At 42.4% G+C, this 17445-nt stretch overlaps 1 protein-coding gene across 3 annotated transcripts in view; it reads right to left on the bottom strand.

Moving 5' to 3' along the window:
• The window catches only part of LRSAM1 (leucine rich repeat and sterile alpha motif containing 1), a 144836-nt gene extending 131404 nt beyond the window's left edge, over nucleotides 1–13432 (bottom strand). For all 3 annotated transcript variants that reach the window (XM_077475170.1, XM_077475161.1, XM_077475157.1), the window contains exons 1-2: nucleotides 13318–13432; nucleotides 3661–3769 (exon numbers count right to left, since the gene is read on the bottom strand). In XM_077475170.1, coding sequence (XP_077331296.1) covers nucleotides 3661–3735 — 75 coding nt within the window. In that variant the 5' untranslated portion in view covers nucleotides 3736–3769; nucleotides 13318–13432. The remainder of the gene's footprint in view (nucleotides 1–3660; nucleotides 3770–13317) is intronic.
• Nucleotides 13433–17445: the final 4013 nt, after the last annotated feature.

Raw genomic sequence — 17445 nt, forward strand, 5'->3', positions numbered from 1 at the left:
GGTCCTGATAACCAAGACTAGATAAGGCACTAGGTGTGATCTGTGACTAGTGAAGGGGCAACTCATATGAGGTTTTTTTTTTTCTGTATAATGCAACTTCAGTCTGTTTTGCTATTAGCAACAACAAAAAAAATGTCTTTGTACCTTGACTGTACTGTTTTGAATAAGTTTGTGTGACATCTCAATAAAACTGTTTCCTGAAAAAAAAAAAAAAGGAATCCTGTGGTGCAATGTAGGGCCCACTGTCAGAAAGTTGGGTCTCCATCAGAGGTCATGGGTCTTACAGCAGGACAATGACCCAAAGCATATGAGAAGAAATACCCAGAAATGCTTTAAGACAAAGCACCGGAGAGTACTGAACTGGCTAGTATTGAGTCCAGATATAAATACCATTGAACTCTCACAACAGCAGTTGGGAAAAGGAACCCTTCCAATCCAAGAGATCTGGAGCAGTTGGCAAAAGAAGAGTGGTCCAAAATTGCAGTAGAGAGGTATAAGAAACTCACTGATGGTTACAGAAAGCGATTGATTTCAGTTATTCTTTCCAAGGTGTGTGCTACTAAATATTAAATTGAGGGTGCCAATAATTTTGTCCAGTGCATTTTTGGGGTTTTTCACGGAATGTGTCATACTAATACAAACAAAATAAATAAACTTAACAATGCCTAAACATCTGTAACTGAAACAATTTTCTGGGCGAAGTGGTACATTATCTGACAGAAATGTGGGGTGCCAATATTTTTGGCCATGACTGTATATATTTCTTGGAGAGATGTACATTTTGCCCAGACACACACTTTACATATACAGCTCCATGAAAAAAAAAAGTATGCATACCCCTTGATATTTTCCACATTTTGTCACGTTACAGCCAAAATTGTGTTTTATTGGGATTTTAAGTGATAGAACAACACAAAGTGGAACATAATTGTGAAGTGGAAGGAAAATTATAAATGGTTTTCAACTTTTTTTACAAATAAATGTGTAAAAAGTGTGGCGTGCATTTGTATTCAGCCCCCTTTACTTTGATACCCTTAATTAAAATTTAGTGGAACCAATTGCCTTCAGCAGTCACCTAATTAGTAAATAGGTAAATTAGTCCACCCGTGTATAATTTAATCTCAGTATAAATACAGCTGTTCTGTGAAGCCCTCAGAGGTTTGTTAGAGAACCTTGGTGAACAAACAGCATCACATAGGACAAGGAACACACCAGACAGGTCTGGGATAAAGTTGTGGAGAAGTTTAAAGCAGGGTTAGGTTATAAAAAAATATCCCAAGCTTTGAACATCTCACAGAACACTGTTCAATCCATCATCCGAAAATGGAAAGAGTATGGCACACTTGCAAACCTACCAAGACATGGCCGTCCACCAAACTGACAGTCCGGACAAAGAGAGCATTACTTAGAGAAGCAACCAAGAGGCCCATGGTAACTCTGGAAAAACTGCAGAGACCCACAGCTCAGGTGGGAGAATCTGTCCACAGGACAACTATTAGTCGTGCTCTCCACAAATCTGGCCTTTATGGAAGAGTGGCAAGAAGAAAGCCATTGTCGAAAGAGAGCCATAAGAAGTCAGTTTTGTAGTAAGTCATGTGGGGGACACAGTAAACACGTGGAAGAAGGAAGAAAATGTAACTTTTTTGCCTAAAAGCAAAATGCTATGTGCGGCGGAAATCTAGCACTGCACATCATCCCGAACACAACATCCCCACTGTGAAACATGGTGGTGGCATCATGATGTTGTGGGGCTGCTTTTTTTCAGCAGTGACAGGGAAGCTGGATGGAACCAACTACAGGGCAATCTTAAAAGAAAACCTGTTAAGCCCCATACACAATGTCAGATTTTCTGCTGATTTTTGTCTTCAGATTTACCAAAACCATATAATATGGAGGTCAAACCTTAGGAGTTTGTATGAAATCAGGCAGGCCCTTGCACTACATGGTTTTGGTAAATCTGAAGACAAAAATCAGCAGAAAATCTGATAGTGTGTACAGGGCTTTAGAGTCTGCAAAAGACTTGAGACTGAGGCAGAGGTTCACCTTCCAGCAGGACAACGACCCTAAACATACAGCCAGAGCTACAATAGAATGGTTTAGATCAAAGCATATTCATATATTAGAATGACCCAGTCAAAGCCCAGACCGAAATCCAATTGAGAATCTGTGGCAAGACTTGAAAATTGCTGTTAACAGATACTCTCCAACCAATCTGACAGAGTTTAATGCTGCGCACACACGACCAAACTTTTGGAAGGACTAGGTCCAACGGTCTTCCCGACAGACTTTCGGCAGCGTTCCAACGGACTTTCCGAATGAACGGACTTGGCCACACACAATCACACCAAAGTCCAACAGATTCGAACGTGATGACGTACGACCAGACTAGAATAAGGAAGTTCATAGCCAGTAGCCAATAGCTGCCCTAGGGTAGGTTTTTGTCCGTCGGACTAGCATACACACAAACGGATTTCTCGATAGGAACTGAGTCCGGCGGAGTTCTGGCCGAAAACTTTGAAACAATTTCTATTTCTAAAGTCCAAAAGTCCATTGGATTTTTGGACAGCAAAGGTCCGATGGGAGCCCACACGCGATCAAATTGTCCAACGGATTCGTTCTGTCGGACCTTTGCTGTCGAAAAGTCCGGTCGTGTGTAAGGTATTTTGCAAAGAAGAATGGGCAAATATTTCGCTCTCTAGATGTACAAAGCTGGAAGATACATCCCCAAAAAAGACTTGTAGCTGTAATTGCAGCGAAAGGTGGTTCTACAAAGTATTGACTTGGGGGGGGGGGGGGGGGGGGGGCTGAATACAAATGCACACAACACTTTTCACATATTTATTTGTAAAAAAAAGTTTGAAAACCATTTATCATTTTCCTTCCACTTCACAATTATGTGCCACTTTGTGTTGGTCTATCAAAATCCCAATAAAATACATTTACGTGTTTGGTTGTAACGACAAGTTCTGGAAAATGTCAGGGGGTATGAATACTTTTTCAAGGCCCTGTAGCTGATCCCTTTCATTGAAAACTATAAAAACTATCACTCTCTTTTAAAAGATTCAAGAATATGGAAGACTTTTAAAGAAACCTCTGACTACTTCACATCTGATTCTTACCTTGCATGCTAGAGTGTAAAAATAAAGCAATGTGTAAGCTTCAAGTTGGACCCTAATTACATAGAAGAGCACTCGGGTCAGGAGACTGGCTGCTCAGGCACCCAATGCTGCATTGGGGAGGAAGGGGATAGAGTAATATGCTCCCCCCCAGACACATACCAGGAAGTACTGAATATTTCAAAGCACTTCAAAGGGTGGATGGGAATCATGGGTAAGGCAAGTGTCTACAGCCTAGGGCAGAGCTATCAACGGATGATTTGTGTGGAATGGGAAACCCACAAACTTACTTTAAACCCATTAGCTCACTTATGGAGGAAATTAGGCTCTTTCATTTAAGTGGTGGATGTAGGGAGTATTAGGATCATAAAGCAAACAAGCACAATATATTTTACACCATATAGTACTGTCTTGCAGAGTCTGCTGTGATGTGAGCTCACACAAGATTAAGATGAGATCACCTCCTGGCAATGGACCAGCTTCAGCTGTGAGAGCGTTCTTTTACATGTCCTATCACTCTATTAATATAAAAGTCAGGACTTACCAGACACATTTGATACTCCAGGCGTTTCCTGGCCTCCCCGCTCTGCTTTTGTTTCTTGAAGAAAAGCGGCATCATATTTGGCACCTCGATCCTCTCCTAGACAACGGGGCTGCAACAGAACAGAGTTCAGTCACCCAGGGATCGATCACTCCCTCGGGAAGAAACAGCCTGACAAATTCATTACTCTCTCATTCCAGATACAAAGGAAGGCAGCTCCCTGGTCAATTCGAATCTCGTGTGGAGGAGAAGACAGTGACAGTCAGGGATAATACCATACAGGGCAGAGCCGCAGCAGCCTCACACAGGGATCACTTAAAGGAGAACTCCGAACCAAAGCACAATCTACATATGGCCATCAACAAAGACACTGATCAAATCTCTGAAGAGAATTATGTATCATTTCCTGGTGGCTTCCTTGCTCTAGCAGTGAGGAAATATACCATATAAGATGATTACTAGATAACCTGTTCAGCAAGTCACAAATAGGATTACTAGTAATAGTACTTGTAAAAGGGTGCAGTATTCTGACAAATACAGTATAATTAAATAATATCTTCTTTATTAATGAGAAGGAATTCCAGTTTGCATCCACATTACAATGTAATGACTCTTTAGTAAATGGTGACATTACTGTCTCCAGAATATAAATAAGTAATCTACTTTACAGAACTCCAACAAAAATAAATGAGAAGAGCAGAAAGGCAGCAGAAAATAGAAATGTGTAGCACTTATAACCCTGGACCAAAGGTAGTGCTACCTTATTTACCACTTCTACCAGAGATATCCACATTTTAGGCTAGAAGGTTAAACCCCCACCCCCAAACAGAATATGTTTTCCAAAAGCAAAGACCCTGGAGAATAAAATGGTGGTAGTTCCAATTTTTTTATGTCACTTGATATTAGCGCACATTTTTAAATGTAAATTTTCTGTAAAAAAAAACAAAAAAAACAATACACTAAAAGTAAATTTTTTATTTTTTTTGTAAAATATAAAAAAGGTGAGGTTGCTTTGAGTAAATCCAGCTTTTGAAACCTTAAAACTGCACATTACCATAAAAAAAGGCAACAAACTCTGGTACCCAAAACTGTTCATAGGTATTGCTTAGAAAACCTTTAGATAACCATCAACAATGGCCCAGAGGGATTGCTCTCATTCTGAGGTTCGAGGCAATATACATGTGTAGTTCAATCGTTGCTTTCATACATAGGTGCACCCCCACATATGTTTATGTTCTTAAAGTTTGTACATGGGGCCGGAAGAATTTTTTTAAGTTTTATTTATTTTTTTACAATTAAACTTTATTACTAATCATAACCAGTATAGACCCCTATGTCATAGCATTCCTCTTTATGGAAATGTGTTACCTGCTTTCCAATGAAACTTTCCTTTGAAACTACAGCTGGCACTCGGACAATAGGTCCGACTACGATCTATACATCACAGACAGACCTAATCAGAATCCTTTTCCAATAGCATTCAGCAGCAGCCCTGAGGAAGGGGGAGTCCTTTGTCCTCCGAAACACATTGGCTTTATCTGATCACCTGTACTCTTAATAAAAAGCTTTTTAATACTGGACACCTCGCGCTCCTTTACGCCCACTGCTTTCCAAAGCACTGATCTTACGTATATTAGCTTTTTTCCCCTGCCACAACAGACAGGGAAATGGCAGCCAAACCCAGAAGTTATGTAATACACATCATATCCACTTTCAGTTACCAGAGGGGAAATCAGCAAACAGACATTTAGGGGGAATCTTCAGGCATTCCAGGAGCACCTTCAGGGGCCTATGGAAGTGATTAAGTGGCTTTACAGCCTGCAGATTCACTGCCACTAAAAATCCTATTGCCTGCTCTACAGTCTACAGCTCTACAGTCCCAGCTGTCAGGTTTTATTCAGGTCAGTGACCCACTGGAGATATTTCACCATAGTAATAATTCAAGTCGTGGGTGGTCCTATTGGCATCACCTGGCTCGACAAACCTAGACTTTTCAATTCACTTTTGAAGGAAGAGCCAAGTGGAAAATTGTAGGACAAACACTGGCTACATCTAATCTGATGTAGTCCCTGTTCAGGTTATCTGACAGCCATGGGTGTCAGCTGTCAGAATACAATAGTTGTTTAGGGTGGATGAAGGAATTCGATGCCTTTCTATTAAAGCTGCACAATTAATCATTAAAAAAAAAAAAAAAACGCAATCTCGATTCAATCCCCCTCACGATCTTAACACCGCATTTTCCGATTCAGTGCAGAGAGTTCTCTGCTCACAGCTAACCGCTGTCAAAAAATAAAAAAACAGGCAGCCTGCTGAGTTTATCGCAACATTATCAGCACTGGGAGATAACTATACACAAAGTATCATTTAGTTCTTTTAGATCAAAGGAATGAACTTCAGTCTGTAAATTATGTCAATAATAAAATGAACATGTCATACTTACCTGCTCTGTGCAAGGGTTTTGCACAGAGCGTCCCCCAGCGGCTCTCCTGGCTCCTCCTCTTCATCAAGTGCCCCCACGCAGAGCCCCTTTCTATGGGGGCACTCGTTCAGGTGCGCTCCCGAGTCCTGATGCTGCGTCCATTAACACAGACAGCAGAACTTGGCCCCACCCCCCACGTCACTGGATTTGATTGACAAAGCAGCGGGAGCCAATGGCTCCTGCTGCTATCAATCTAACCAATGAGGAACCAAGACAGCAGCTGGAGCTGCTTTGCTTGTCACTGGAACAAATCGGGTTCTGGGGGGCAGCTGAAGCACAGAAAGTTTTTCACCTTAATGTATAGAATGCATTAAGGTGAAAAACCTTGAGGTTTTACAACTCCTTTAACCACTTAAAGACCGACACTTGTTGCTTACAAGTTAAAGAGGGATTCCACCAAAAAAAATTATTAAAAGCCAGCAGCTATAAATACTACAGCTGCTGACTTTTAATAAATGGACACCCACCTGTCCCGGGTTCCAGCGATGCCGGCAGCCGAGGCCGATCGATCGCTTGGCCCTCGGCTGCCGCCACCATTCTAGGTGAGGGAATCAGGAAGTGAAGCGAATCGGCTTCACTTCCCGGTTCCCTACTGCGCATGCGCGAGCCGCGCCGCGCAATAGGAAATCTCCGCGCTGTCACTGGGACCCGTGTGTGTCCCAGCAGACAGCGTGGCAGGGCAGGAAATGGCGTAGACTCCCGTGGGAGTCTATGCCCGGAAGTGGGTGTAAATACCTGTCTTTGACAGGTATCTCCACCCCCCTCCCCCCTGAAAGGTGTCAATTGTGACACCGGAGGGGGGGAGAGATCCGATCAGCGGAGGTTCCACTTTAGGGTGGAATCCCGCTTTAAAATCAGTATTTTCTGCTAGAAAATTACTTAGAACCTCCAAACATTATATATATTTTGGAAAAAATACACTTTAATGATTTAAAAAAAAACGAAGCAGTGAAGTTAGCCCAGTTATTTCGTATAATGTGAACTGTGATCTTTATGCTAAGCAAAAAAAAAAAAAAAAAAAAAGTGATTCTCATTTTAGCCAGAATCGTGCAGCTCTACTTTCTATTGGTCAGCCAGTGGACAAGAGAAATCTACACGCATATAGCTAGGCTCAAGCCAGCCATAGAGGGAGTGATTTTTTTTTTCCAGCAACCACAGTCAGCGTTGATGGGGGAATCCCTCCCGTAGTGACACATGTTTTCTTGGTGGGGGAAGCCGTCCCTGCAAGGAGAACACAGTGATCACTGCTAGTGGCTATGAGCCCTGGCTCATATTGGAGCGATTTGACATATCAAATCGCATTCCAAATTGGCGGCAATTGCTGGCAATGGCACCGTCCGAATCGGTGTGATGCCGCATTTGTGGCACTGCCCCGATTCCCAAAAGTAGTTTCTGTACTACTTTTCGCGACTTTGTGGTGCGACTTCCATTGACATCCGCACAGATGTCTCTGAAATCACCCCCGAAGTTGGGACTGACATGCAGGAATGAAATTGTGCGAGTTGAGCTGAACTTGCGCGATTTCATTCCTGCTGTCAGTGTGAACCTAGGCTGAAAGCATATAATATCTGATAGAGTGGTTGTACCAAAGGTGTACCAAACATTCAGCCTGCCCCTGCTGAACTTGCCAAGATTCGAACCATACAGTATATGGCCGGGTTAATACAGAGAAAGCAGCAAAAAACATTCCAACATGTATGCTCCAAGTACTACGTAAAAGTAAATGCTGGCTTTGTTTGCTTTCAGATAGTCCCCCAGAGGACTGGGCATAAAATATCAAGAAATGTGTACATATAATCAGTTAAAATTATTTGATGTCACCTTTACACAGTGGTAAGGAATGTAGTCAAACTCGTCTATACTGACCTCAGAAACATAAAACAGTGTAGTCTATTTTGTGTTTACATTGCACTATGGTGATGAGCACATAGTCGGGATGGCAATCACATCTGTCTGTTAATGGACAGGTCCACAAACATTGTTATGCCCTGTACACACGGTCGGATTTTCCGACGGAATGAGTCCGTATTATGTTGTTGGAAAATCCGACGGAAAAATTTGAGAGCTGGATCTAAAATTTTCCGACAAAAAAATCAGATCTGACTTTTTCCGATCGTTTGTAGAGAATTCTGACAGATAAACTGCCACGCATGCTCAGAAAAAATTATGAGACGAAAGCTATTACCTACTGGCCTCTACATAGTCCCGTCGTACGAAGCGAATGTCACCGTATTCCGAACGATTGGATTTTCCGACAAATTTCGTCCAAAATCCGTCTGAAAAAATCCAACGGATTTTGTGATCGGAACGTTCCGACTGTGTGATCAAGGCATTATACATTGATCAGCACTGATCATAACAATCATACGATGGAAAATAACCAATGTTAACAGAACATAACCGGCACATTATGGCTTAAAGAAAAACTAAAGGAAAACTTTTCTCTTTGGTTTGGATAGAGTGGCTTTGTATAAGAACATCTCTCAGTTTATGCTGTCTGTGCCCCCTGTTGGAGAGATTCATCCTCTCTATTTGTCCTGTTTACCTTTATCGTTGAAAGTGAAAGTGAAATAAAAAAAATCCCAAATTTTGGGTTGTCCCCAGAAAGTTAACAAAAGGGGAAATCTTCCAATGGGGACACTAGTTGACCGGTGACCAGGGATTTCCTTAATTTGCAGTGATTTCCTCTCACTTCCTTTTTGGCTATGGGACAGGAAGTCAAGGTAAATCCCCTCAATGGGATACAGACGGCAAAAAATAAACTGACAGGAGTTAAAACCCTCCCTTACTCTATCCAAAAAGAAAAACAAAGTTTTGTCTGAAGTTCTACTTTAACCACTTCAGCCCCGGAAGATTTGGCTGCTCAATGACCAGGCATTTTTTTGCGATATGGCACTGCATCGATTTAACCGACAATTTTGCGGTCGTGTGGCGTTAGACCCAAACAAATTTGACGTCCCACACATTTTTTTCCCACAACTTGGGCTTTATTTTGGTAGTATTTGATCACCTCTGCATATTTTACACTATAAACAAAAAAAGAGCGACAATTTTGAAAAAACAAAACAAACAAAAAAAACACAAAATTTTGTACATTTTGCTATAATAAATATCCCCCATTTTATTTAATTAAAAAAAAAGACAATTCTTTCCTCAGTTTAGGCCAATATGTATTCTTCTACATATTTTTGGTAATAAAAATTGCAATAAACGTATATTTATTGGTTTGCGGCAAAGTTATAGCGTCTACAAAATAGGGGATAGATTTATAGCATTTTTATTATTTATTTTACTAGTTATGGCGGCGATCTGTTATTTTTATCAGGATTGCAATATTGAGGCGGACAAATAGGAAATTTTTGGGACCATTGACAATTATATAGCAATCAGTGCTATAAAAATGCACCAATTACTGTATAAATGTCACTGGCAGGGAAGGGGTTAACATTAGTTGTTCCCTAGGTGTGTTCTAACTGTAGGGGGGATGGGACTGTCTAGGAGGAAAGAGAGATTAGTGTTCATACTTATTATGAACACACAATCTGTCTCTACTCCCCTGAAAGAACCGGGATTTGTGTGTTTACACACACAGATCCCGGTTCTCGCTCTGTCACGAGCGATCGTAGGTGCCGGTGTTCACCGCGCCCACTGGGATCCCTAGTGGCCAAAAGGCGAAGCGACGTAAGGTAACGTCGTTTCGCCCAGCCGTGCCATTCTGCAGCAGTAAAACTGCGGCGGCTGGTCGGCAAGCTTACCTGTATTGTCTAATTTAAAACACTAGCATTTATAACATTTTTAGCAAAAATTATTATATATTAAAGTAGAAGCTCAGGCTAAAACTAAAATCTCTAAATCTACTTGCATCCACATTCTAACCTATTTAGCCCTGTAAAGCAAAAATCGCTATACATACGTTTTCTGAAGCTGCTCCGGTCCCACACTAAGCTGTCAGCAGCGGCCTCTCTGTGGAAGCGGGTGCAGAAGAGGCAGCCGACAACTGAAGCACCATAGTAACTCTATGGGTGACGTCCCATTCATTTCCCAGCTGTTGTTGGCTGTCTCCTGCACAGAGTTTTTGCCGCTGGAGACCGGACCAGATCAAATTTAAAAAAGGTATGTATAGCAATTTTTTCTTTACAGGGTTTAAAGCGGAGCTTCTCCTTTTGGGTGGACGTTTGCCTTCTCCCCCCATCCGTTGCCATGTTTGGCACCTTTTGGGGGATAGAAGAGTGGGTACCTGATTTTGACAGGTACCTGCTCCCACTCCCAGCTGACGTCGCCTGTGGCGACCTCAGCCGGAAGTCTGCCCCCCCCTCCTCCTTCCCCTGCCACATTTGCACATGCGCAGTAGCGAACAGACTGTGAAGCCGAGATCGAAAAATCGGCTCGGATGAAGACACCACTGGGTACGTGGACAGCTTAGTGTCCTAATATTAAAATATTTTATTTTTTCCCTGAAGGAGCCTGGAGCTTCGCTTTAAAGCCAAAAGTGAACCTTCCCCCCTCATCAACATGCTAGTGAAATTATTAAATATGTGATCTGATCACACACGGGCGATTTTGCTGCTAGCAACAAATCGCCAGAGGCATGATCACTAAGAAAGGCTGCCTGGGTGTCCCTATAGAATCAGAGTGAGGTGTTGCTCAAATGCTGCTGAATCTCGCTGGTGACAGTTGTGACATCTCACTGCTTCAGCTACAGAAGGAGCAATTCCACAGGGACAGAAAACGCAGCCTCCTAGTGATCCTGCTGCTAATTTTGACAAGTTGTCAACGGCAGGATCTCTCAGGGGAAGAGTCACCCACATGTATTCTGTCTTGTGTGCCTTCATTCATACAATGATCCCCTCTAGTGCAAGGTTTATCAATTCTATACATTCCTGAGCTAATAACACTGTATTCTCACACTGATAAATTGTTACTGGCCTGTGCGGAGAGTATCCCACTGTTAGTTCCTACATTCCGAAAATAGTGGGACCAGGAGATAAAGAACATTTTTCTTTTTAGTGATTTGACCTTAAAGTAGAACTATAGGCAAAACTTTTTTTTTCATTTTGGATAGATCAAGGCAAGATTATATCCCCTGTCAGATTACGCACCCCCCCCCCCCCGCCCCGTCCCACTGCAGAGATTTCCCTTCACTTCCTGTCCCATAGCCAGGGCCACTGATTGGGGGGGGGGGGGGGGGGGCACCAGTCCTCTTGTAGTGGGCCCGGGTTGGGAGGGGAGGATTAACTATTGCAGACCTCTTTCTCCACTAGTGGGCACAATTGTTGATGGACAAGAATTGCAGACCTCTTCCTCCACTAGTGGGCGCAATTTTGAAGCCTGACATATTGGGTATAAATTTACTCAGTGTAACATTATCTTTCACAATATAGAAAAATAAAAATGGGCTATCTTTACTGTTGTCTTATTTTTTTAGTTCAAAAAAGTGTATTTTTCTCCATAAAAACTGCGCTTGTAAGACCGCTGCACAAATACGGTATGATATAAAATATTGCAATGACTGCCATTTTATTCTCTAGGGTGTCTGAAAAAAAAAAAAAATATATATATATATATATATATATAAAATGTTTGGGGGTTCTAAGTAATTTTCTAGCAAAAAAAATGATTTTAACTTGTAAACAACAAATCTCAAAAAAAATCTCCATTCAGAAGTGGTTAAAACTAAGAAAAAAAAAAAAGTTTTGTCTTTAGTTATACATTAAGGGCCAGTTCACACCAGATGCAGTTCCGTGCAGTTCTGTTTTTTCCTGCACCAATACAGTTCTGGTCAGTTTCCGCACCAGAAACTGACTGTATGGTGTGAACCAGAGCCATTGGAATACATGGAAAACACTGTGCATCCATGTTTAGTGCAGAAAAAAGTGCACAGAACTGAACTGCGTCTGGTGTGAACTGGCCCTTAATGAAGCTTTGTCATTACTTCTCTCGCATTCAAAAATTTGTTTCACAAATTGGCTCTTAAACGATCGCTTGCAATCATTTATGCATACAGGTCATCTGACACTTATATTGCAAGCACTAATTGTTAGAGCCAGATTATAACGGAATCGCACAGGAACGCCTGTGTGCTCCCCTGCTGTGAAATTTTGCAGCCTGTTGAATGAGCTAAAGTTGAATAAAAAAGCAAAAAAAAAAAAAAAAAAACACACTAGTGTACTGAATCTCATCGTAGTGCAGTACCATGCGATCTGGTGCCTGAAAATGCACTGCAATTGGAGGCGGAGTCTGGTGTGGACGAACAGCCTGCTACATCGGAATAACCGAAGTGGTGACTTGGATGGATGAGAGCGAGTATTCCCTCTAACGTTGACTTGGAGAAAGTTTATACCTGGCGCATCTTGTCATTTACACTATATGCATCCAGTAGGAGGATCATCATAAAGAAAGTAAAAGTCATATCATGATAAAGTAAAGAACGAGTTTTGCTGTTCTATGTGTTAGATAGACAGCATCTGGCTCTGGTGGGTTTGCACTCTTCATGTTTTGGAGGAGACAAAACACCGCAGGTGAAGAATTTTCAACTGCTGATCACTATTGTTCATAGATGAACTTTTATCATTTATATATTGTTTGATGGACAGTTTTATGCACTATGTATGGGATTTAATTAACACACACGGTATAGTCTTTTTTTTAAGCGCTGTGTTTTTCTTTCTAACTGCGATTGTGGTCTGCGTTTTGGGTGCCGTTAACAACATATCGACAGCAGGCTGCAAAGACAGTGCATTTGGAACGCAGTGCGGGATATGCAAACAGAACACACCTTTCCCACACTGCATTCTGGTATGAAGGACTCCCACAGACAGCAATAAAACCAGACAGAGGCTCCAACCCCCTCCCCTAAATACATGTGATTTTGGCGGTGCCTCAGTCCTCGATCGTCCCCTGTATGTGTCCCAGGCGGTCATCCGGACAAGAGGAACAACATACTGACAGAGAGTCTATACATACTAATGCTGTGCCCGCATTTAAGATTATACCAGCAGCATGGCATATTAGTCTGCCTGTACTGACAGGGCAGGCTGGTCTCTGTAGTGCCACAACAGCACCCAAGCTATAGGTAGCAATGAGCTATGAAAGACACAAGCCAGCCACCCACCCACATGGACCCTTCACCCCAAAGGAGAACAATAACAGCTAAAGCCAGGGATAAACAGAAGCATACTCACTGCTGAGGGCCACAGGGACTCTCAGGGGCCCCTCAATAGTCTCCTTCTGCATGCAGAATCACTGCTTCAGCCATGGACTTCAGGCGCTTCCGGGTCCTTTCCAGTCATGTGACTCGCTTACCCAAAACAGTCAGTGAGAGCCCCCTGGAGGCCACCTAGAATACTGCATGCAGGTTGTGTTGTACAGTATTAACCACTTGACCACTGGGCACTTAAACACCCTTAATAACCAGACCAATTTTCAGCTTTCGGTGCTCTCGCATTTTGAATGACAATTACTCAGTCATGCAACACTGGACCTATATGAAATTTTTGTCCTTTTTTTCACAAAAATTGAGCTTTCTTTTGGTGGTATTTAATCACCGTTGGGTTTTTTATTTTTTGTGCTATAAAAGAAAAAATACAGAAAATTCTGTAAAAAAATGAATTTTTCTTCGTTTCTGTTATAAAATTTAGCAGATTAGTAATTTTTTCTTCATAAATTTTGGCCAAAATTTATACCACTACATATCTTTGGTAAAAATAAGTACAAATTGGTGGATATTATTTGGTCTTTGTGAAAGTTACAGAGTCCACAAGCTATGGTGCCAATATCTGAAAATTGATCACATCTGAAGTACTGACGGCCTATTTCAATTCTTGAGACCCTAACATGCCAGAAAAGTACAAATACCCCCCAAATGACCCCTTTTTGGAAAGAAGACATTGCAAGGTATTTAGCAAGAGGCATGATGAGTTTTTTGAAGTTGTCATTTTTTCCCACAATTCTTTGCAAAATCAAGATTTTTTTTACTTTTTTTTTTTGTTTTTTTCACAAAATTGTCATATTATCAGTTTATTTCTCACACAGCATATGCATACCACAAATTACAGCCCAAAACACATTCTGCTATTACTCCCGAGTACGGTGATACCACATGTGTGAGACTTTTACACAGTGTGGCCACATACAGAGGCCCAACATGCATGGAGCGCCAGGAGCACCCAGGACAATTCTGACATTTCTCTCCTACATGTAAAAATCATAATTTATTTGCTAGAAAATTACATCCAATCCCAAAACATTATATATATATATATATATATATATATATATATATATTTTAGCAAACACCCTGGAGAATACAATGGTGGTCGTTGCAACTTTTTATCTCGCATGGTATTTGCGCAGCAATTTTTCGAATGCTTTTTTTGGGAAAAAAAACTGTTTTGTGCTTAAAAGAAAAAAAACACAGTAAAGTTAGCCCAATTTTTGCATAATGTGAAAGATGAAGTTACACCGAGTAAATCGATACCTAACATGTCACTCTTCAAAATTGCACAGGCTCGTGGAATGGCGCCAAACGTCGCTACTTAAAAATCCCCATAGGCGACGATTTTTTTTTTTTTTTACTGGTTATATGTTTTGAGTTACAGAGGAGGTCTAGGGCTAGAATTATTGCTCTCGCTCTAACGTTCGCAGCGATACCTCACATGTGTGGTTTGAACACCGTTTTCATATGTGGGCGGGACTTACGTATGCGTTCGCTTCTGCATGCGAGCACATGGGGACAGGGGCGCTTTAAAAAAAAAAAAAAATATTGTTCATTTTACTTTATTTATTTTAGTTTGACATTTTTTTCCCCAAAAATAAATTTTTTGATCACTTTTATTCCTATTACAAGGAATGTAAACATCCCTTGTAATAGGAATATGGCATGACAGGTCCTCTTTACAGTGAGATATGGGGTCAATAAGACCCCGCATCTCACCTCTAAGCTGGGAAGCCTGAAAAAAAAAAAAAAGATTCTGGATTTGATCGTATTGGCGAGTCGGTAGAAGCACCGGTGGGCGGCGGGAGGGGGGGAGGGGTGTCTATGGCTGGGTATTGCAGGGTATCACCGACTATGGCTGGGTATGGCTGGGTATGGCTGGGTATCTCAGAGTATGGCTGGGTATCTCAGAGTATGGCGTTGCAGAGTATTGCGTTGCAGAGCATTGCAGTATATTGGAGGGTGTTGCAGAGCATTGCAGAGTGTTGCACGGTATTGGCGGGTGTTGCAGAGCATTGCAGAGTGTTGCAGGGTATTGGTGGGTGTTGCAGAGCATTGCAGAGTGTTGCAGAGCATTGCAGAGTGTTGCAGGGTATTGGCGGGTGTTGCATAGCGTTGCAGGGTATTACAGAGTGTTGCAGAGTATTGCAGAGTGTTGCAGAGTATTGCAGGGTATTGCAGGGTATTGCAGAGTAATGCAGGGTAATGCAGTGTATTGCAGTGTAATGCAGAGTATTGCAGAGTATTGCAGAGTATTGCAGAGTAATGCAGAGTATTGCAGAGTAATGCAGAGTATTGCAGAGTAATGCAGAGTATTGCAGGGTATTGCATAGTAATGCAGAGTAATGCAGAGTATTTGCAGGGAATTGAGGGGTTAATTTTCAGTGAGCAGCGATGTGGGCACTGCAGATGCAGCCCACATCACTGCTGACACCGATCTCTTCCCCCTCCGCTGTTCCGATCGGTACAGAGAGGGGGAGGGAGGATGACGCCGGTTTGTTTACAAGTGATCACTCCGTCATTTTACGGAGCGATCACGTGGTAAACGGCCGCTATGAGCGGCCGTTTACCGTGATGCGCCGGGTCCTGTGGACCCGGCGGTCACGGATGCTCTCGAGTGCGCGCCCCAGGGGGGCGCGCGAGAGCGGAGTTCTGGGAGGACGTCATATGACGGCCTCCCAGAGTTAAGAATCCCATTCGGCTATGGGGCGGTTATTAAGTGGTTAAAGAGGAAGTAAACCCTGATGAGTTTACTTCCTCTTTCATTCCCTGCAAAGGCAAAGCATAATGGACTACTATGCATCGCATAGTAGCCCATTATGTGTCACTTACCTGACACAGGAGCCAGCGAAGTCGCCGCTGTCCCCTGTAGTCCGCCGCATCCATCTTGTTGGTGAGGTCTCGCAGCTCCGCCGCTGTCATTCGGCAAAGCCGCGATGACGACACTCCCGCGCATGCGCACGGGAGCCGACATGCGCGGCAGCTCCGTCGCTGAGAATGCCGCGCTCAGTGCTCCTGCGCGCCGCTGTCTACGGCGCATGCGCCGTAGACAGCAGTGCCCGTTTTCGGGCAACTATCTCCTAAACCATATAGGTTTAGGAGATATTGCTTGGACCTACAGGTAAGCCTTAATCTAGGCTTACCTGTAGGTCAAAGTGGTTTGTAAGGGTTTACAACCACTTTAAAGAGGAAGTAAACTTCCAACATTACATTTTACCAATAGGTAAGCCTATAAGGCATACCTATATGTAGTTTAACCACTTAAAGTGGAGTTCCATCCCAAAAAAAAAAAAATGTATTAATGTGCTTAAAAAAAAAACATTCGGAGAATTTTTTTTTTTTTTACTCACCTCTAAATGCCTGTTGCTAGGGGGTCCCTTGTAGTCTGCCTCCTTCGGTGCCCGGGCTCTTGACGTCACTTCCCCTCGGCACAGGAAGGGAGATCGCCTCTCCCCCCTCCCTCTTGTCAATCATCTGGGACACGTGATCGGTCTCAGATGATTGCGCGGCCAGTGGCGGCGTGGCTCACGCATGCGCAGTGGGTGCCCGGCTGTGGCGCCCACAGTTAAAATGCTGGCGCAGCCGAGTGGAGGATGGGACGAGCGGGGCTTTGATCCCCTGCATCACTGGACTCCAGGACAGGTAAGTGTCTGATTATTAAAAGTGAGCAGCTGCAGTATTTGTGGCTGCTGACTTTTATTTATTTTATTTATTTATTTTCAAACTTGTTGTTTACAAGTTAAAATCGATTTTTTTTTGCTAGAAAATGACTTAGAACCCCTAAAAGTTATATATTTTTTTTTCAGACACCCTAGAGAATAAAATGGCAGTTGTTGCAATAGGACATAGGACCCCATGCCAAGCCCCCTTAACAGAGAATTAACCCCCCAAAAAAAGATTGTTAAAACCCACAAGTGTTTTTTTCTTTTTTTTTAACACTATTCCTTTATATTGGCTTTTGAAATTTACAAATGCAGCAATTTATAAAGTGTATGAAAGGTTTAGCACTGAGAAACACTTTTTGAAAGATAAATAGTGCATTTTATATACAACTATATAGATCAGACCAAAATAAGGGACAGATGAGGAGGAAAGA

The sequence above is a fragment of the Lithobates pipiens genome, unplaced genomic scaffold, assembly GCF_037356315.1.
Source record: "Lithobates pipiens isolate NorthernLeopardFrog02 unplaced genomic scaffold, aLitPip1_a1.2 Scaffold_1, whole genome shotgun sequence".
Classification (NCBI taxonomy): domain Eukaryota; kingdom Metazoa; phylum Chordata; class Amphibia; order Anura; family Ranidae; genus Lithobates; species Lithobates pipiens.